The sequence below is a fragment of the Corythoichthys intestinalis genome, chromosome 22 (genome assembly GCF_030265065.1).
Source record: "Corythoichthys intestinalis isolate RoL2023-P3 chromosome 22, ASM3026506v1, whole genome shotgun sequence".
NCBI classification, from domain to species: Eukaryota; Metazoa; Chordata; class Actinopteri; order Syngnathiformes; family Syngnathidae; genus Corythoichthys; species Corythoichthys intestinalis.
Genome location: NC_080416.1, coordinates 28,546,715 through 28,564,998, shown reverse-complemented (window position 1 = coordinate 28,564,998; position 18,284 = coordinate 28,546,715). Strand labels below are relative to the sequence as shown.

General features: G+C 38.9%; 1 protein-coding gene across 12 annotated transcripts in view; it reads right to left on the bottom strand.

Moving 5' to 3' along the window:
* pleca (plectin a) overlaps positions 1-18,284 on the bottom strand; it is a 267,011-nt gene that overhangs the window by 31,602 nt on the left and 217,125 nt on the right. For all 12 annotated transcript variants that reach the window (XM_057827668.1, XM_057827669.1, XM_057827670.1 and 9 more), the window contains 8 exons: positions 16,350-16,477; positions 15,809-15,902; positions 12,491-12,645; positions 8,382-8,754; positions 8,231-8,308; positions 3,640-3,801; positions 2,085-2,189; positions 1,932-2,027 (listed from right to left, as the gene is read on the bottom strand). In XM_057827668.1, coding sequence (XP_057683651.1) covers positions 1,932-2,027; positions 2,085-2,189; positions 3,640-3,801; positions 8,231-8,308; positions 8,382-8,754; positions 12,491-12,645; positions 15,809-15,902; positions 16,350-16,477 — 1,191 coding nt within the window. The remainder of the gene's footprint in view (positions 1-1,931; positions 2,028-2,084; positions 2,190-3,639; positions 3,802-8,230; positions 8,309-8,381; positions 8,755-12,490; positions 12,646-15,808; positions 15,903-16,349; positions 16,478-18,284) is intronic.

The window sequence follows — 18,284 nt, the reverse complement described above, 5'->3', positions numbered from 1 at the left end:
TCCTTCGACAGCTCTTTGGTCTTGGCCATAGTGGAGTTTGGAGTGTGACTGACTGAGCTTGTGGACAGGTGTCTTTTATACCAAAAATGAGTTAAAACAGGTGCCATTAATACAGGTAATGAGTGGAGCCTCGTTAGACCTTGTGAGAAGTTAGGCATCTTTGACAGCCAGAAATCTTTATTGTTTGTAGGTGACCAAATACTTATTTTCCACTCTAATTTGGAAATAAATTCTTTAAAAATCAAACAATGTGATTTTCTGTTTTGTTTCCACATTCTGTCTCTCATGGTTGAGGTTTACCCATGTTGACAATTACAGGCCTCTCTAATCTTTTCAAGTAGGAGAACTTGCACAATTGGTGGTTGACTAAATACTTATTTGCTCCACTGTATGTATGTGTGTATATATACTGGACTGTCTCAGAAAATTAGAATACACAATATTCTAATTTTCTGAGACAGTCCTGTATATTGTTCTATGTAAAGGACGTCAGCCAAGGTCGGCCCCCCACATTTTTACCACGCCAAATCTGGTCCCCTTTGCAAAAAGTTTGGACACCCCTGCTTTAAATGGTGGATTAATGTACAGGACTGTCTCAGAAAATTAGAATATTGTGTATTCTAATTTTCTGAGACAGTCCAGTATATATATACACATACACATATATATACATACATACATATATATATACACATACATATATACAAATGTATATATATTTTTTAATTTATTAAATTTATTAGGATCATGGACGCTTCCACTTGGGGAAAATATATACATACAGTATATCCTGTATATACATAATATAATAAAAATATACAGTACTGTGCATATATATATATATATATATATATATATATATTGGGGCTGTCAAAAAATTTAAATTGTTAATAGAGTTAATCACAGCTTACAAATTAATTAATCATAATTAATCACAATTCAAACCATCTCTAAAATATGCCGTATTTTTCTGTAAATTATTGATGGAATGGAAAGATAAGACACAAGACGGACATAAACATTCAACATACTGTACATAAGTACTGTATTTGTTTATTATAACAATAAATCCACAAGATGGCATTAACATTATTAACATTGTTAGAGTGTGCGGCACCCATTTGAAGGTGCGTTGCTCTCACTGTTGGTTTTTATTGGTCAATATCTTGCTCACCTGCCTAATCTTGCTTGTACTTGTGTTGCTGTCACTAGTGCTCAGTTACGGTATCGTTGCATAGGGCTTATCGATTGCGCCGGAGGCATGAAAACGAAACTATCAATTCACAATGAGAAAAAAAGAAAGCAAACAAAAGTAACGTCTAATGTAGGCGACAATTTGAAAAGTAGTGGAATAAAAAGTACAGATGCGTGCTGTAAAATGTAGTGAAATAAAAGTAAAAAGTACCACTTCATATTTGTACTGAAGTAAAGTACAGATACACAAAAAATGTAAAAGAACTTTTACTTTGTTACATTCCACCACTGGATCAAATGTGGTTTAATTGCCATAACTGTGGCTGGCAAACCAAAAACCTGCCCTAACTGATTTGATCTCTTCATCATGTATTAAGCATTCCTGTTATCCTCGGAACCTGGGCGTATCGTGATGGCCTATTAATTAAAAACCTTCCTTCCTTGGAAGCTACCATGGTTCTTCTTTCCGTGGAGCAAGTGTGGACGAGCCTTACACGCCTGGGGGGTATTGTGTTTTTGACAGCCCATGGTGTGATGTGATGTTGTGATAAGTAGGCCTTTTTGTTTTCGGTGTTAGCGCTTAAGCAAAAGCCGGTTAGACCTCAGATAAGGGCTCGTCTTTTAATCGTGTTTCCTTAAGGACATGTAAAATGTATTTATTAAATAGCAAATGATAGGGACTTCTTTTGTAAACATATTGATGACTAGATGGATGGACCCTGATGTGATGGACCCACCTGGAAGTAGGCGGTGTTTTCCTTTAGGTGGCTTTCGATACAGCAGCACAGCTGGAGGATCCAACTCCACTGAGTCTGCAGGGCAGCGGTGAAGGCCTGTGGAGGTACGATGATGAGCAGCGTGTTGTGTTTTTTGAGTGATGAGGAGCTTACCTCGATGGTCTTCTTGCCAGGGTGTCCGTCCCGTAACAGCTTGTCTCCAGTCACCTGCACGGTGCTCATCTTCTTCTCCCGCAGCTCCAGTTCCCGCATTAGACCCTGCAAATGTGGCAAGCATACTTTCAAGCACATGGCTGGATGGATGAAACAGGTCAACTTTGAAGTTGAATGTTTTTGTGCATGGTTTCTGTTAGAAGTGGGAACCTCTGGGTAGAATTTGCGATACAAGGGTCACGATATCGATGATCTCACGATACGGCGAACAATTATTGATACATGGGTCAGGAAATCATTCTAGCATATTTTACCAAAGAACAACAGCTGTAAATTCATGAGTTTATCACAAGTAGACGTCCAATCCATTTGAACTGGGAGGGTGGCAGCGAATAACGTGAACGTTCATTCGCTGCCATCCCTACCTTAATTAACCAATTCTGAATGTTTTTTGGACCCTTATTGTAAAGTGTAGCACATGTGTCACTTAACCAAGAAATTATAAATGCTTAAGTTCCCCCCCTTAACCTTAATTAACCATTACTGAATGCTTTTCGGACCCTTATTGTAAAGTGTAGCACATGTGTCCCTTAACAAAGAAATTATAAATGCTAAGTTAACAAACCCTAACCCTAAACCCAAAACCCTTACCCTATATCAACTAATGCATTTTAATTAGTATATTAATAAATGTTAGATAAGCAATTATAGTAATTATTGCAATGTTACTTAAACATGAGTTATTGTGTAAAAATCGATTAACTAATGTTAATTAAGGGACCCTTATTGTAAACTGTTACTCATATTCTGTTTATTTTTGGTCCTTTCATTTTCCTTTTTGGGCATTAATGGGTCACTTCCTGTTGATTTTTGGGCATTTACAGGGACCTGTAAATGCTGTTGGTATTGGGGCATTTACAGGTCACTTCCTGTTGGTTTTGGGTTACTGAACAGGAACTGTCTCGAATTGACTCAAAATCAACAGGAAGTAACTTGTAAATGCCCTAACATGAAGAGGAAGTGTCCTGTAAATGCTCACAAAAGACTCTGGTTTCAGTGCCATTGACAGCAGTAGACGTCAAGTCCAATCAAAATGATTTGGATGTACGATTTGCAATACAAGGCTCACGATAACATTTATCTCAAAAGGCATCTAGTATGGATTTAGTACTTGAACCTAGTGATGATGACGAGATGACATTCATGAGGTATTGAACCACATGAGCCAATTGGTTAGAGAGAGGGTTTATTTCTCAAAGCTTCTTGTGTAGGGGTGGTAACCTCTGGGTAGCTCACGATACGATGTGATTTGCGATACAAGGCTCACGATAACAATGTTCTCACGATATGGCGATACAACAATTGTCGATACACAGGTCAGGAAATCATGCTATTATATTGTACAATACAACTAATAAAGAGGGAAAACAAGCTTCTGCTGTGAATTGAAATGAGTTTATCACTAGAAGGCGTCCAATCCATTTGAAGTATCATGATGTATCACCGTTTCGCAATATTGTCACATCCCGAGTGAGTTATATTAGAGATGTATTACCGAGTAGTTGTCTTTCTTGGCCGCCATGTTGGTGTTACGCTCACTCCAGTCGTAGTTGACTTCTTCCTCCTCCTTTTCATTGAGCCACATTAGCTCCTTGGTGGCGGCTGTGACGAAGGTGTGCAGTTGCTCCAGGTGGCGCAGGCGAGCCTTGGATGAGTTCTAAGCGCAAGAGGGGTTATATAGTAATTATGATGGTTGATTCAGATTACCTTTCAATTTGATATTTTCTTTCCCGGTTGTTGTAAATAATTTGGACAAGATCCTAGTCCTTACCAGCATTAAGGCTGCAGCTATCGCTATATTTTAGTAATCGAGTAATCGACTGAAAATTCTATCGTTTAAAGGGTATGTAGCGGCAAAGGGGATGTGAGACATCAATAGAACCGTTATGTGCCAAGATAACAAATATTGATAAAGTTAACAAAAAAATCAATCACATTAATGAGCAATTATCGAAAATAGATCGAAAATGACGAACATTTCCGAAAGTGTTCCGGAAACAGCCGAATGGGGCGGGGACGTCATGACAAGTGAATGAAAGTTGAGGCGGAGCCAGGTGCCATTGTTTTTTATCGACGAGAGAGTAGCGTTCGGGTTTGTTTGAGCAAAACATCACTAGAATGGTTCAAAACTGCTGTGCTATGTGGTGTACAAATAGCTATTTATCGGAATATAGTATCCATGAGTTCCTGAACGCGAAAAAAAAAGCTGGACTACGCAGACAATGGGTAAAGTTCGTCCGTGCAAAGAGGGCTAATTTTCTAGACACAGCCTCCAGCACGGTTTTCTATGGTGCGCATTTTCCACCTGAAAGCTTCTTGAACTATGGACAAGTAAAATCGGGTTTTGCTAAAAGATTGCTGCTCAAAGGAGATGCGGTGCCGACCATACACGCGCAGCCACCTAAATGTCCCGAGATATCAAGAAAGAGGACGATGACTGGCAAAGTAGGCTAAGGCTAAGCAAAGGAGGGGAGCAGCCAAGCTCGAAATGGCCAGAGTGAGTACTCTTTTATAATAAAAAAATGTCATGCATTGGATACAGGACTGGACACATGTATAAATTATCGTTCGTAAAATATATAGAACAAATCCTCTGATCCCATTCATATCTGTGTCTGTTGGCAGAGCGAAAAGCTATGATAGCGCAATAAATGATAATTATTCTATGCATTCCTTTATTTTGCAGTCACGGTGTATCAGCTTCACAAAAAGAAATGCAAAACAAATCATTGGTGTTTCCCACACCATCTGCTACCTATGTTTCATCAGTCTCATTGCTCCCCTCAATGACCGTTTCATTACGCTGCATTGGCGTTCGTTTGGGCTCAAATTGATAACCTAAATCACCGATTAAAGCTTCGTAACTCTCCTCGTCACCATTAGATGAACATTCGTTACGTCCTTCTACGTCGGATTCGTCGCTGAAACTAGAAACGAAATTGTCTGCCATCATCGCCGCCATTCAGTATTAAAGCACGGAGCCTTTTTCTTGTTGAAGAAACACCCCTCACTGTCAATTCTGAATTCTCTTTTATTGACAACGAGGGGTGTTTCTTCATGAGGGAACCTGGAATATGTGCAGGACGAACACAATGCATCAGCATAAACAGCTCAAAACACCCCTAATTCTCCCCTCACTAGAAGGAATTCTATTGATGCAGACAGGCGCTGCCCCCCTAGTGGCCGGTGGCACTCTCTTCACTTGTCGTGACGTCACGCACACAATCTGCCAGATCTCGGGCGCCGGTCGTTTTAGCTTGACAATCGAGCCAAATTTCTCTCATTTTCTTGTGTGTAATTACACGAAGTGGCATGATATGAATACAAAAGGCATGCGTTTATGGATAAATGATGGAAAATTTGCATTTTCCCAGGGCATGACATACCCTTTAATCGAGTAATTGGATAAAACATTTTTTTTTTTTAGGTAAAGGGCAATTATGAATATACATGAGAAAACAAGACATTTCATCTAATATTGAACCATGTTCAGTCAATCAATGTCTTTATTTTCAATGTACATAGTTGAAAATAGCCAACAATTGCATGTTAGATGTGACTAGAATAAAAAAAGACTAATTCACTGCTTTCACTCAAATTTTTTTTAGATCTTATAAAAAAATATAAATATATAGGCTATATTTCTTACCTAAAAATGCACACATACCTTAAAAGGTGTTTTTCCCACATGTTTCAATTGAATTTCCATTTGTGTCAAGCTATGTTTATGTTCTAGTTAAGTTTTAAGTTAGTCTAAATTGTAAGTCCTGATAGGATTTTGAGTTTTGCAGTGTTCAAAATAAATGTATTGTAACATATCAGGTTATAATATGGCGGGGATATTTGCATGCGTTCCTGAATGCACCGCGTGACGTGCGGGAGAGCGAGAGATGTGCCTTCCTGTTGTTGTCGTCGTTCGGGCAGGTGCATGTGTGTCGGCTGCTGCAGACAGCAGTCGTATGTTGGTTGTTCCACAAGTTCCCAAAAAATAAATAATTGCAACCTAATGAAGCAGGTGACTCTTTGTCAACGTTACAGTATGATACCTGCTGTATTGGAGCACAATAGGGACCAGTGCTACTTGGTGTTTTATCCAGCAATGACTACTGTGCTAAAATTGACAGTTAGCTTTATCATATTTTCATTTTACACCCTCATCATTCTACAGCGCTATGTTTTCACAGAAGCCTGTATGTAAGACCCGTTAGCCACGCATCGACAGTGGTCATAATTAATAGCAACCTAGCCCTCCGCAGGGTTAACATTACGTGAGCAAGGGACAGTAATGTTAATCTTATTTATTAGCGCTGAGAAGTCTACTGCTTTAAGATGGCGGCTGTTTACTAACGCCGCCCAGTCTGTCATTTCGCATTTAGTTCAATATACATGTGATATCTATGAGACGCATCAGACGCTACATGCTACCACTGTAGCATCATGCGGGCTAGTTTTTAGCAAGGTCGGCGTAGTTTGTAGCGCTGTCGGCTGCATTAAGTTTTTTTTTTTTTTATTGCTTCTTCCTCTACGCACGTGACATCAGCGCGTTGTCCCGCATTAAAAATAGTCCGGGCAAAACGTGATGCTTAGAGCTAGCAAAATTAAATGATTCCTCGATGTTGATAAAATTACTCGGATCAGTTTTTAAACTCGAGTTACTCGAGTTGCTCAAGTATTCGTTTCAGCTCTAATCAGCATGCAAAGATACTCAGTAATATATAATGTATTATGTTTTTAATAAAGGTCGACCGATATATCGGGCCGAAATATGGACTTTTTTCCAACATTAGCCATCGGCCAATTAACAAACAAACAAAAAAATCTGATGAAAAAGGATTTTGATCAGGCATCTCTGTGGGCAACTGTGTCCACCGCTGATTTACGCTAGGACCCCGCAGCAGCTTGAAGGCTTGCTACAGAAAGCTTCAGGCTTGCCTGTTTTGTAAATATTGTAAGATTTTTATTTTTATTTTGTTTTTTATTTTTATTTTGTTGTATTATACTAGAGTAGTACAAAATTGAATTTACCCTATGGCAAAAAAAATCTGGTGACCTGAACGTTTTAATATCGATACTTATCAATACTTTTCAATATTTTTGACTACCCGAATGCAGTGTTGTTAATCTTAATTTTAAAAAGTAATTAATTACAGCTACAAATTACTTCTCCCAAAAAGTATTTGTGTTAGTAACTCAGTTACCTGAATTTAAAAATAATTAGTTACTTGGCAAAGTAACTGGTGATAATTTATTTATTCCCCCCCCCCCAAAAAAAAAATAAATAAATAAATAAATAAATAAATTGGGGGGACCATTGGCCCTAGCCCAATTCTTTACCCTAAACTTAACTAGACACAGGGGTATTGCGGATATTTACTCATTTAATGTTGTGAATAAACTGTTAGTTTTTTAAATTGCTCCCGTTATTGCATTAGTTCCCTTCTGTCTACTTTCGACATGTGTAAGTTTTAAAACTGTTTCATCATTTCAAGTTAGATTTAATTCAAGATTTTGCCAATTTAAGAGCATTTTAGATAAAAACACTTAGGTCCGCTAGGAAGTTTCTCTACAACAGAGCCTTTCTGAGATGTGTACTGCTTTAAGATGGTGGCTGTTTACTAACGCATCTACTTCTTTATATACATGTTGCTAATGCCACCGTGTCTGTCATTTGCATCTAGTTCTACATTATGTGATATCTACTGTAGCATCATGTGGGCGTAGTTTGTAGGCTATCGGCTACAGTCAGGTATTATTGGAGCCACCTAGCATCGCATTTGCAATGCCGTCACAGCTCCCTTGCCTCCTCCCCTCTCCTGCTCTGCTCTCTCAGCTCTGTGAGTCCGTCTCTCTCAGACTTTTCTCTCGTCATTCAACCAACATAGTAACGCATAGTAGCGCACGCCTTTCAAGGCTCAGTAATGGAAACAGCGTTGCCAAGATGAGAAAAGTAATTAATTAGATTACTCACTACTGCAAAAAATAATGCCGTTAGTAACGCCGTTATATTCTAACACCGTTATTAACAACACTGCCCGAGTGTCCAGGAGTACTAAGTCATTGTAATGCACCGAAAGGCTCCAACTCACCAGGAGTTTCCCATACTGCTGGTCCAGTTGGCTCAGGTAGTCTCTGTAGGCTGCCTTACTCACAGGTGAGATCTGACTCTGCAGCCCAGAGTTCAAAGTTCAACATCGGGCACATTCCAACATGAAGGGAAAAAGCAGGATAACTCCTAACCTCGTCGGCTTTGGCCCGCTCCACCTTAGAGCGGAACTCCTCCACGGAGAGGTGCAGGCCTCGGTGGCTGCCCAGGTGCGACTCGACGGCGGGCAGGTCGGCGCCCCACTCGCCCTGGTCCACGCGTCGCTGGTTCTCCTCCACCCAACCCAGCAAGTCTTGGATGTAGCGTAGCGTCACCTCGTCCAGCTCGGGGCGCGGCCTGACAGGGGCTTGTTGGACGATTTGCAACGTGTGCACTTGTGTGGCCCCGCTGTGCATCTGTGTCATGGGCACTTGGATCGCGGGCACCTGCGCCACGCTCACGCCCGACTTGAGGCGAAGGTTGTACTCGCTGCGCAGATTCACCAGCCGCTCGTGGAGGCGGTACACTCTGAAGAAAACAATATCGGATTAGTTAGCTGGTTAAAGGAACTGAAGATGCACCGACACCAATATTATTGGCAGGGTTGCCGATCCAGCACTACAATGGTGGTATTGGTGTCGGCGAGTACCAACAAATAGGGCGCCGATACCAATTACCAATCAAGTATTATAACACTTGACCACAGCATTCTTTCTCCTGACACTCACTACATTCTGTGTTGTATGATCAAACGTGATCACTTTGCATGCCAAGCAGCTATCGCTATTGACCTGCTCCAGACCAATGAGAGCGGGCCAATAGCCGCTCTTAACCAATGCCGGAGCATCTTTTTCATATGGAAGAAAAAAAACTACGAGAGGAAAATGTCGGCAGTCTGGAAATATTTCAGCATACAATCTCCGTCAAGTACAATGGCTGCATGCAAGATTTGCGGCCTGAAGGTTTGGAGAGTTGGAGTTAAATCGGCCAGTCTCAATACCTCGAACCTGATAAAACATTTGAAGACGAAACATGTGAATGAACACAAAGAGTTTGAGGCTGCAAAAGCTGGACTGCTATCCAGAGGAAGGGGGCTGGACCAGAGTAATAATGCCTGGTCAGTTCACTTCCTCTACTTTACTTTTATTGTCTTTTACTGAAAGAAATGCCGCAGTAATTTGAGACATTTTTCAAAAGTAGGGTTGCCACCTTTCAGAAATAGGAATAAGGGTCGCGCCCAAAGCCGTACAGGCGACGAAAAAAAAGGGACATCCCCAACACTCCTAAAATGAAAAGAAATGTATCCGTTTACATATATTCAGTATTGGTTCAATACAGAACGCAACTTTAATTCCCAATAGTGGACCGCACGAATGCTATTTTTAGACTGTAATGTGACCGTCTTAACCCGGAAGTGGGTCACAGACACACCCTTGAATACAACTCACGTTATTAGTGCTTGTTTTCTGCCGGTAATCTTTCAAAAAAGAACAAGCTGAGTAAACACTGCTGCTATGGAACTTATAGAAACGACTCTAGACATTACGACATATGAAGGATATTTTCTTCAAATGTTTCCTGAAGCCAAAAAAGAAGAAAAAATGTGAACAATTCATCTACTTTCGTAGACGCTTAAAAGACCAGTTTAACGCCAGCAATTCACCTTTATATGCAGTGAACATTTTGTTGGGGGCCATGGTCCTACAGAGGATGAAGAGGTAAGCCATTTTGATATTTTTACTTATTTTTTAGCGTGGCATTTTACCATGCTGCTTCCGTCTGACAATGAATGACCTGGAAAAAAAATGAAAATAGTATCTGACTGCCACTGTTGTTACCTCTGACTGCCACTGTTGTTACCTTTACTGTTGTAAAAAAACAACTTAAGTAAGGGAGAAGTGTAAATAGATTATAGACTGTAAGTAAGGGAGAAGTGTAAATAGATTATAGACTGTAGTGTAAATAGATTATAGGATGTCACTGAGTAGCATTTGCAATCGCTACAAAAAAGTAGCAATGTAAATTACCCCCAAGAACGGGCAGAGACGTAAAACAACCAGAGGATATAAAATATAAGAAAGACAGGGCATATGGTGACAAAAGATAGATTGAAACAGGAAAACGTCAGTGTCAGTGGCGTAAGACAATGCAAACAAGAAAAAGGTGACGATAAAAAAGCTACCTCTGGATCAGGTCTTTTTCCTGTCTTTTTCAGCCCTCGACACTCAAGCCATCTTTTAAATTGAACATTTGTATGTTCTTCCACATCTTTACCAGTGAATTTGGCACCAGGGACATCATTTTCGGACAGAATTTGTAGGTTTAGCTCAGTAAACATCTCGTTTGTACACTATTTACATTTTGCATTGGGACAAACGCGAGCTTGACCCGCCTAGCAACACTTGCTAACGTCATGAATATTAATGAGCAAAGGTGACGTGTTGCGTGCGGTACGCCATTCGGAACAATTCCTTATTTTAAAAGGCGGGTGGCTAGCCTATTCAAAAGTTCTGTAGAAGTCAGCAAAGTAAGTTAAGCTAAGTTGCTAAGGGTGTGTGTGTCAGAGAGAGAGTTTTACTCGTGTGCTGTTTGATTTTGCGCGTAGCTATAGATGGAGTTATGTTGCTGCTGGTGCACAAAGCGGGAGGCTAATAGAGAGACAGGATGCTGTGGTCAATTATTATTATTACTTATAATTTGAGGAAAGTTTTACTGTTTGGCCTTTGAGAGCCAAAACTCAGGGTTTAAAAAAGTTTTTTCAGTTCATTCATTGTATTTTTACTTTCTTACTGTTGGGCTAGTTTTGTTTTTATTTCTCGAATTTACCACTATTTTGGCATTTAAAAGCCAAAGGTTTATTTTACTACTGTCACCCATACTAGGTATGCAATAAAATGTTCGACTGGATTCACTTTGCTTTCATCTTTTTCCTGTTTCACAATGGTAAGCAGCAGCCTGAGAAAACCACAATAGCAACACAGACAAAACCGAAAAAGCAGTTTCTGCTCTTGCACCCCTTTAAAATAAACTGGTGTATTTTAAGCCAAAAGAACTGTTGTGTTTAATATAACAATACGTCTATATGCTGCCATAGCAGTTTCATGGCGCATTATGCCCCCGAACTTTTTTTTAATTTGTCCGTTTTACCCTGACGACCCTCGTTTACAGACACCGCGCAAACGCTTTTGTTTCAACCCAGCCATAAAAAGAAGCTAAGTAATTATATTAATTACCGGTATTCGAATTGCCTGTCATTTTTAGCTTAGACTCATTAATTATGTCCAATATTTACTTTAAAAAAAAAAAAAAAAAAGACTAAAAAATTATTCACTCGCATATTTGAAACTTCAACAAGTTACGTCACAATGAAAAAAATAGTGTCTGTAAATAGGTCACGGATATCTACCTCATAACTATCGCTTAAATGTTTTTTTTTTGTTACTGTCTCATTTTGCCCAATATCTTACATGATGAATAATCGATGCAAACAAAGAAAAATTGAAAAGAAAAAAAAAACGTTTAAAAGGGTAAATGAATGAAAGAGAAAATCTCGACCACTCCTTGATGTCTGTGATTTATGCATCACTACCCTTGTTATATTACCATGTTTCACCCGTAAAATCCCCCCAAAATCCAGCTGTGGCAATTCACAGCTGTGTCTTCACACTCGGTGATACATGCTACATGGAGTTTTTGGTTCGAAAAGAAGTAACTACGTGATAATATCTCGTTTAAATATGCTCTCTTATGCTCTCACCTCTAGTTAGGGTTTTGCTGTTTCAATTGTTTTTTTGTTTTTTTAAATGCCCTCCTGCTTAAAATGTTTCTTCCCTCAGAAAATTGAGATTTTAGGCCAGGGGTGTCAAACCGATTCCACAAAGGGCCGCAGTGGGTCCTGGTCTTTTTTCCAACAGATCCAGCACAGACAGTTCAACCAATGAGGTTTCTGCTAAAATAAGCAGCACCTAACTGCAATCAACTGATTACACTAGTAAAACACCAGACTGGTGAAAAGGTATTCATCTCATTTGGTTGGAATGAAATCCAGTACCCACTGCGGCCCTTTGAGGACCGGTTTGACACCTGTGTTTTAGGCCTTACCTGCGTTTTAGGCTTTCCAATGATGTATCACACATGCATATAGGACAATTTTGAAATTTGGCTGATACTGCACAGCCAGGTATTGGTATCGGGGGAAAAATGGTATCGATGCAACACTAAAAGGAGCACATGCATTTAAAAAAAAAAAGACATATAAACATACCTGCGGTACATCTGCTCTGCCTGAAGATGGCGCCCGTCTTTTAGTGTCTGCACATCGTTGAAGAGGAAGCGAATCATGCCCTCCGCCTTTTCCAGGTCGGCTTCCAACTCTGCTGTGTGCTGGGCGGGATTGCCAGAGTTCAACAGACGCACATCCTGCAACACAAAGACATCATAACAATACATTCTCTTTGGATTTTATTTATTAATAATCATTATTGTTATTTTCTTTTAAATTATTCTAACAAACTTGTATTTTAATTTTTACAAATTAGGGCTGTTTTAAATTTTATTTCAAAAAGCTGGAATGTACAGTGGGGCAAATAAGTATTTAGTCAACCTAGTCTACTTGAAAAGATTAGAGAGGCATATAATTGTCAACATGGGTAAACCTCAACCATGAGAGACAGAATGTGGAAAAAAAACAACAACAGAAAATCACATTGTTTGATTTTTAATAACTTATTTCCAAATTAGAGTGGAAAATAAGTATTTGGTCACCTACGAACAAGCAAGATTTCTGGCTGTCAAAGAGGTCTAACTTCTTCTAACGAGGTCTAACGAGGCTCCACTCGTTACCTGTATTAATGGCACCCGTTTTAACTCATTATCGGTTGATTTCTTTACACGAAGTGTTTTACCTATTGCAGATTCAGTCTTCCCAGCCTGGTGCTGGTCTACAATTTTGTCTCTGGTGTCCTTCAACAGCTCTTTGGTCTTGACCATAGTGGAGTTTGGAATGTGACTGACTGAGGTTGTGGACAGGTGTCTTTTATACCGATAATGACTTAAAACAGGTGCCATTAATACAGGTAACGAGTTGAGCCTCGTTAGACTTTGTTAGACCTCGTTAGAAGAAGTTAGACCTCTTTGACAGCCAGAAAGCTTGCTTGTTTGTAGGTGACCAAATACTTATTTTCCACTCTAATTTGGAAATAAATTCTTTAAAAATCAAACAATGTGATTTTCTATTTTTTTTCCACATTGTGTCTCCCATGGTTGAGGTTTACCCATGTTGACAATTACAGGCCTCTCTAATCTTTTCAAGTAGAAGAACTTGCACAATTGGTGGTTGACTAAATACATATTTGCCCCACTGTACTATTGCGCCTGAAAACAGCTTTAACAAAGGCCATTCATTGCAGGTGCGTCATATACTCTGATGCGCCTTATAGTGTGGAAAATACAGTAAATTCTTTTAAAGGGTGTTTAATTTGTTTTAACATTTTACATAATATTTTTTAAATGTAAAATTTCTCACTGATGCTTTATAACGGGTCCACAAACCACAGCCCGCCGGCCCCCTGAACAATACCAGAGAGCATTTTGATTTTTTTTTCCCAATAGCGTTATTTATTTCCTGGCTTTTCCTGTGAAGAACCCAGAGAGGGTAATTTGGTTATTATCTATTTAATTAATAGTATTATTATTATTAATTATATATTATCGTATTGGCCCGAATATAAGACGGTATTTTTTGCATTGCAATAACACTGAAAAAGTGGGGGTCGTCTTAAATTTGCGGTCTAGACATTATACCCATTCACGACGCTAGATGGCGCCAGATATCATTGAAGTGATGTTCTGTCATGACAGATCTCAGCTATTCTCAAGTTTAACCAGTTTGCATTATTTTATTGCAATGTTTTTCCTTATTCAGATTTGTTTCAAGACTAGTTACAGTTAGACTTCACTTTGATGGTCAATGCAGTTATTGCAATTTTGTTGTTTTATCACAATAGATTGGTTTATTTACATTTCAAAAACCAGAAGTCATTCATTTATGAATGTGAGTAAACTTTAGTTTACATATTTAAATGTTAAGATATTAAGATTTGAATGAGGCAAAATAGCATGCTTTTTCTCTCAAATAGATTGTTAGAATCATATGTTTCAGATGTACAGTAATTATTTTCTGTATAAAAATAAATTTGGTGTTCAAAAAGTCTTTTTTTCAAACTTGAGTCTTGAAAAAGTGGGGGTCGTCAAGGCCGTCTTATATTCGGGCCAATACGGTACTGTGTATTTTCGTCTTGTTGTCGTCTCATCAGACGAAAACTAGCATTAATCTCTTTATGTTTTAGTCCCTCAAAATACGTTATAGGCTCGTCATTGTCATGAAAAAATTGTTTGTTGCAGTGTTGTTTTCGTCAACGATGACGATAACGAAAATATTTTGTCAATGAACAATTTTTTCATGGCAATGACGGCACGATGACGTTCTCAAAATGTGTTTTGGGAGACTAAAAAAATTTCGAGATGGATGCCAGTTGTCGTCTGACAACACGAGAATGAGATTAAAATTCGCCATAGTTTTGGTCATAGATTCACAATGTCTGATATTTTCTTATTTTATGTGTAGTTAGCACGCATTTAGCAGTGTTTGGTCATGTCACTTAGTTGAGGTGCTGTGAGCATCACACGCTAAACTAACTTGTAACATTAGCATAGAGTTCGCTCTAGCTTTAGCATTTGGCGCGGTAACTCAGCGTGTTCTTAAACTCTTGGAAAACATTTTACAAACAGTTCGTGGTGTCCTGGTGAGTTTAATTGATTGCAAATAATGTGCACGACGCTAGATGGCGCCAGATATCATTGAAGTGATGTTCTGTCATGCCTGATCTCAGCTACTCTCATGTTTAACCAGTTTGCATTATTTTATTGCAATGTTTTTCCTTATTCAGATTTGTTTCAAGACTAGTTACAGTTAGACTTCACTTTGATGGGTAATGCAGTTATTGCAATTTTGTTGTTTTGTCACAATAGATTGGTTTATTTACATTTCAAAAGCCAGAAGCCATTCATTTACGAATGTGAGTAAACTTTAGTTGACATATTTAAATGTTCAGATATTAAGATTTGAATGAGGCAAAATAACATGCTTTTTCTCTCAAATATATTGTTATAATCATATGTTTCAGATGTACAGTAATTATTTTCTGTATAAAAATGAATTTGGTGTTCAAAAAGTCTTTTTTCAAACTTGAGTCTTGAAAAGAGGGCGTCGTCTTATAATCAGGGCCGACTTACATTCGGGCCAATACGGTATATTATATTATATTATTATTTTTATTTTATTTACTTTTGTTCCGTGAAGAATCCAGAAAGGGTTATTTGATTGTGGCTTTCTGAAAAACAATAAATTTTTACATTTAGGCACTCCTGCAATCGTCACACTTTTTCTGTTACAAGCTGACCCTGGCCCCTCATCAGAGAAGGGAAAAGTTATGTGGCCCTCACAGGAAAAAGTTTGGGGACCCCTGCTTTATAACATGCACTTCCTAACTTAGCGCCTTAGTATTGGTTTTCAATTCCTCACCGTTTGCAGCAGCGCCTCCACCTGGTTGAGCTGCTCTTCGCTCACGCCCGACTCCATCTGCACTTTACCGACGATCCTCTGAAGTCGCTCCAACCTGCCGAGTGAGAGGAAGTTCAAAGTTGAAAGATCACATTAAGGCAATACAAAGAAACTCGTGCAAAAAAGAGCTCACTTTATCCTGCGACGGCTTAAAAACTTGTAATCGTATCCCTGATGCATGAAAGCCATGATGGACGCCTGTTGAAGCTATGCCTATACTTTGTCAACTATCCTAAATGAAGAAGTCAGAAGGAATGACCCACTTGCTTGCTCAACTTGTGATTCTTTGTGCAACTATCATTATGATTATGGTTTTGTTGATTATTGGGTTGCCTACAGCAACCCAGGTCATGTGGTTTGCCTTCATTTTTATTTAGCCATAGTGGAACTGAGTCATCCAGTCTGTCACACTGTGTTGCCATCTCATGACTTTTTTTTATTTATTAACTATTAACAGATAATGTTTGTATTGTATGTGCCTGCGACGAGGTGAGCGACTCGCCTCTCAAACTCAGTCCTCAGGAGGCGCTCCCGCTCCAGGATAGCCACATGTAGTCGACCCCAATCCTTCTCCACATCCAGCGGGTGGCAGCCTGGCGGCACTTTGATGTGGCCCGCCTGCACAGCACCCTGAAATACAATACGATCAGTTGGTGTGAATTAATTTGGGAACACAGAGAATACATGAGCTTAATTGTTTATTTTTTTTGCACGGCACTAAAAAATCCTGCAGGTTCAAATATATTTTCCCAATTCAAACGGCTGGAAACGCAATATAGATAGTCCCAGGGTTACGACTGATCCGACTTACGCGATTTCGACTTTACGACGCCTGCTTCTCATTGTTTTTTTTTTTAACATTGACTTTTGTTTTGTGATGGTTGCTTTTGTTTTGGCGCAGGAAGCGTACAACTGCTAGCAAAAAGTATGGAATCACAAGTCTAATTAGAGATGTCCCTATCGACCGATCACGTCATTTTCAAACTATCGGAATCGGCAAAAAAATATTGGCCATGCCTTTTTTTAATATATATATATATATATATATATATATATATATATATATATATATATATATATATATATATATATATATATATATATATATATATATAAATGTGTCACGTTAAAATAATCAACGCAATTAATGTATGCGCTGCATGACCCTCTCACTCATTGTCACGCTCAATCTGTAATGACGCTGTTTTACCTATATAAAGAGATAAAAGGCAGCGCTAAATGAGTAGAGTGAGTTTTGGCAGCCTTTGGAGCCTTTCTTTAATTGGCTAAAGACTTGCAATCCCTCTCCCTATGATTAGAAATATCATGGGAAGCAATGTGGGGAAGCAAGGTGGCAATTAATCTTTGTCTTAACACCTAAAGTTATTTCCCAAAGCAGAGAAGATATATCCATTAGTAGCACGACGCACAGTCATGGTTCCACTTCCCATCATGCATTGGGGCATGGCTGCAGTATCATTTACTGAAAGCTCAACAAATACACTAGATCACAATATACAAAGTCACAAGTCTTTCTATCCGTGGATCCCTCTCACAGAAAGAATGTTAATAATGTAAATTCTATCTTGAGGATTTATTGATAATAAACAAATACAGTACTGATGTACTGTATGTTGAATGTATATATTCGTCCAAGTTTTATTCATTTTTATCTTAATGCATTGCCAAAATGTATATGATCGGGAAAAATTATCGGGAATGATTGGAATTGAATCGGGAGCAAAAAAAAAAGCAATCGGTTTGGGAAATATCGGGATCGGCAGATACTCAAACTAAAACGATCGGGATCGGATCGGGAGCAAAAAAACATGATCGGAACAACCCTAAGTCTAATAATGAATTAGTTCAAAAGTGCAACTCTTTAGCATTCAGAAACACTAAAAGAAATGAATAAAAACATTCTGGTGGTCAGTAAATGTTAATTTTAATTTTGATAATTCATCACCTTGTCAAGAGTCAAGAATCTGCATTGGACAAGGTGTCAAGAGTCAGAATCTGCATTGGACAAGGTGATGATGCTGGAACTTGTGTTTGGTGCTGTTTCAGTGAGATTTACAAAGAAGACAGACAGAGCTAAAACTGTTAAAGCATTCTTTGGAGAAAAGACTCATCCAGTCAATGTCATGGCCTGCAAATAACCCAGATCTCAACCCTATTGATAACCTGTGGTGGAAATTGAAAAAAATGGTCCACAGCAAGGCTCCTACCTGCAAGGATGATCTGGCAACTGCAATCAAAGAGAGTTGGCACCAAATTGATGAAGAATACTCATCAAGTCCATGCCTCAGACTGCAAGCCGTCATAAAAGCCAGAGGTGGTGCTAATAAATACTAGAGATGTGTTTTGATTGTTATTTCTTTGTTTCTCATGATTCCATTTTTTTCCCCCCAGAATGGAGTGATTCCATATATAGTTC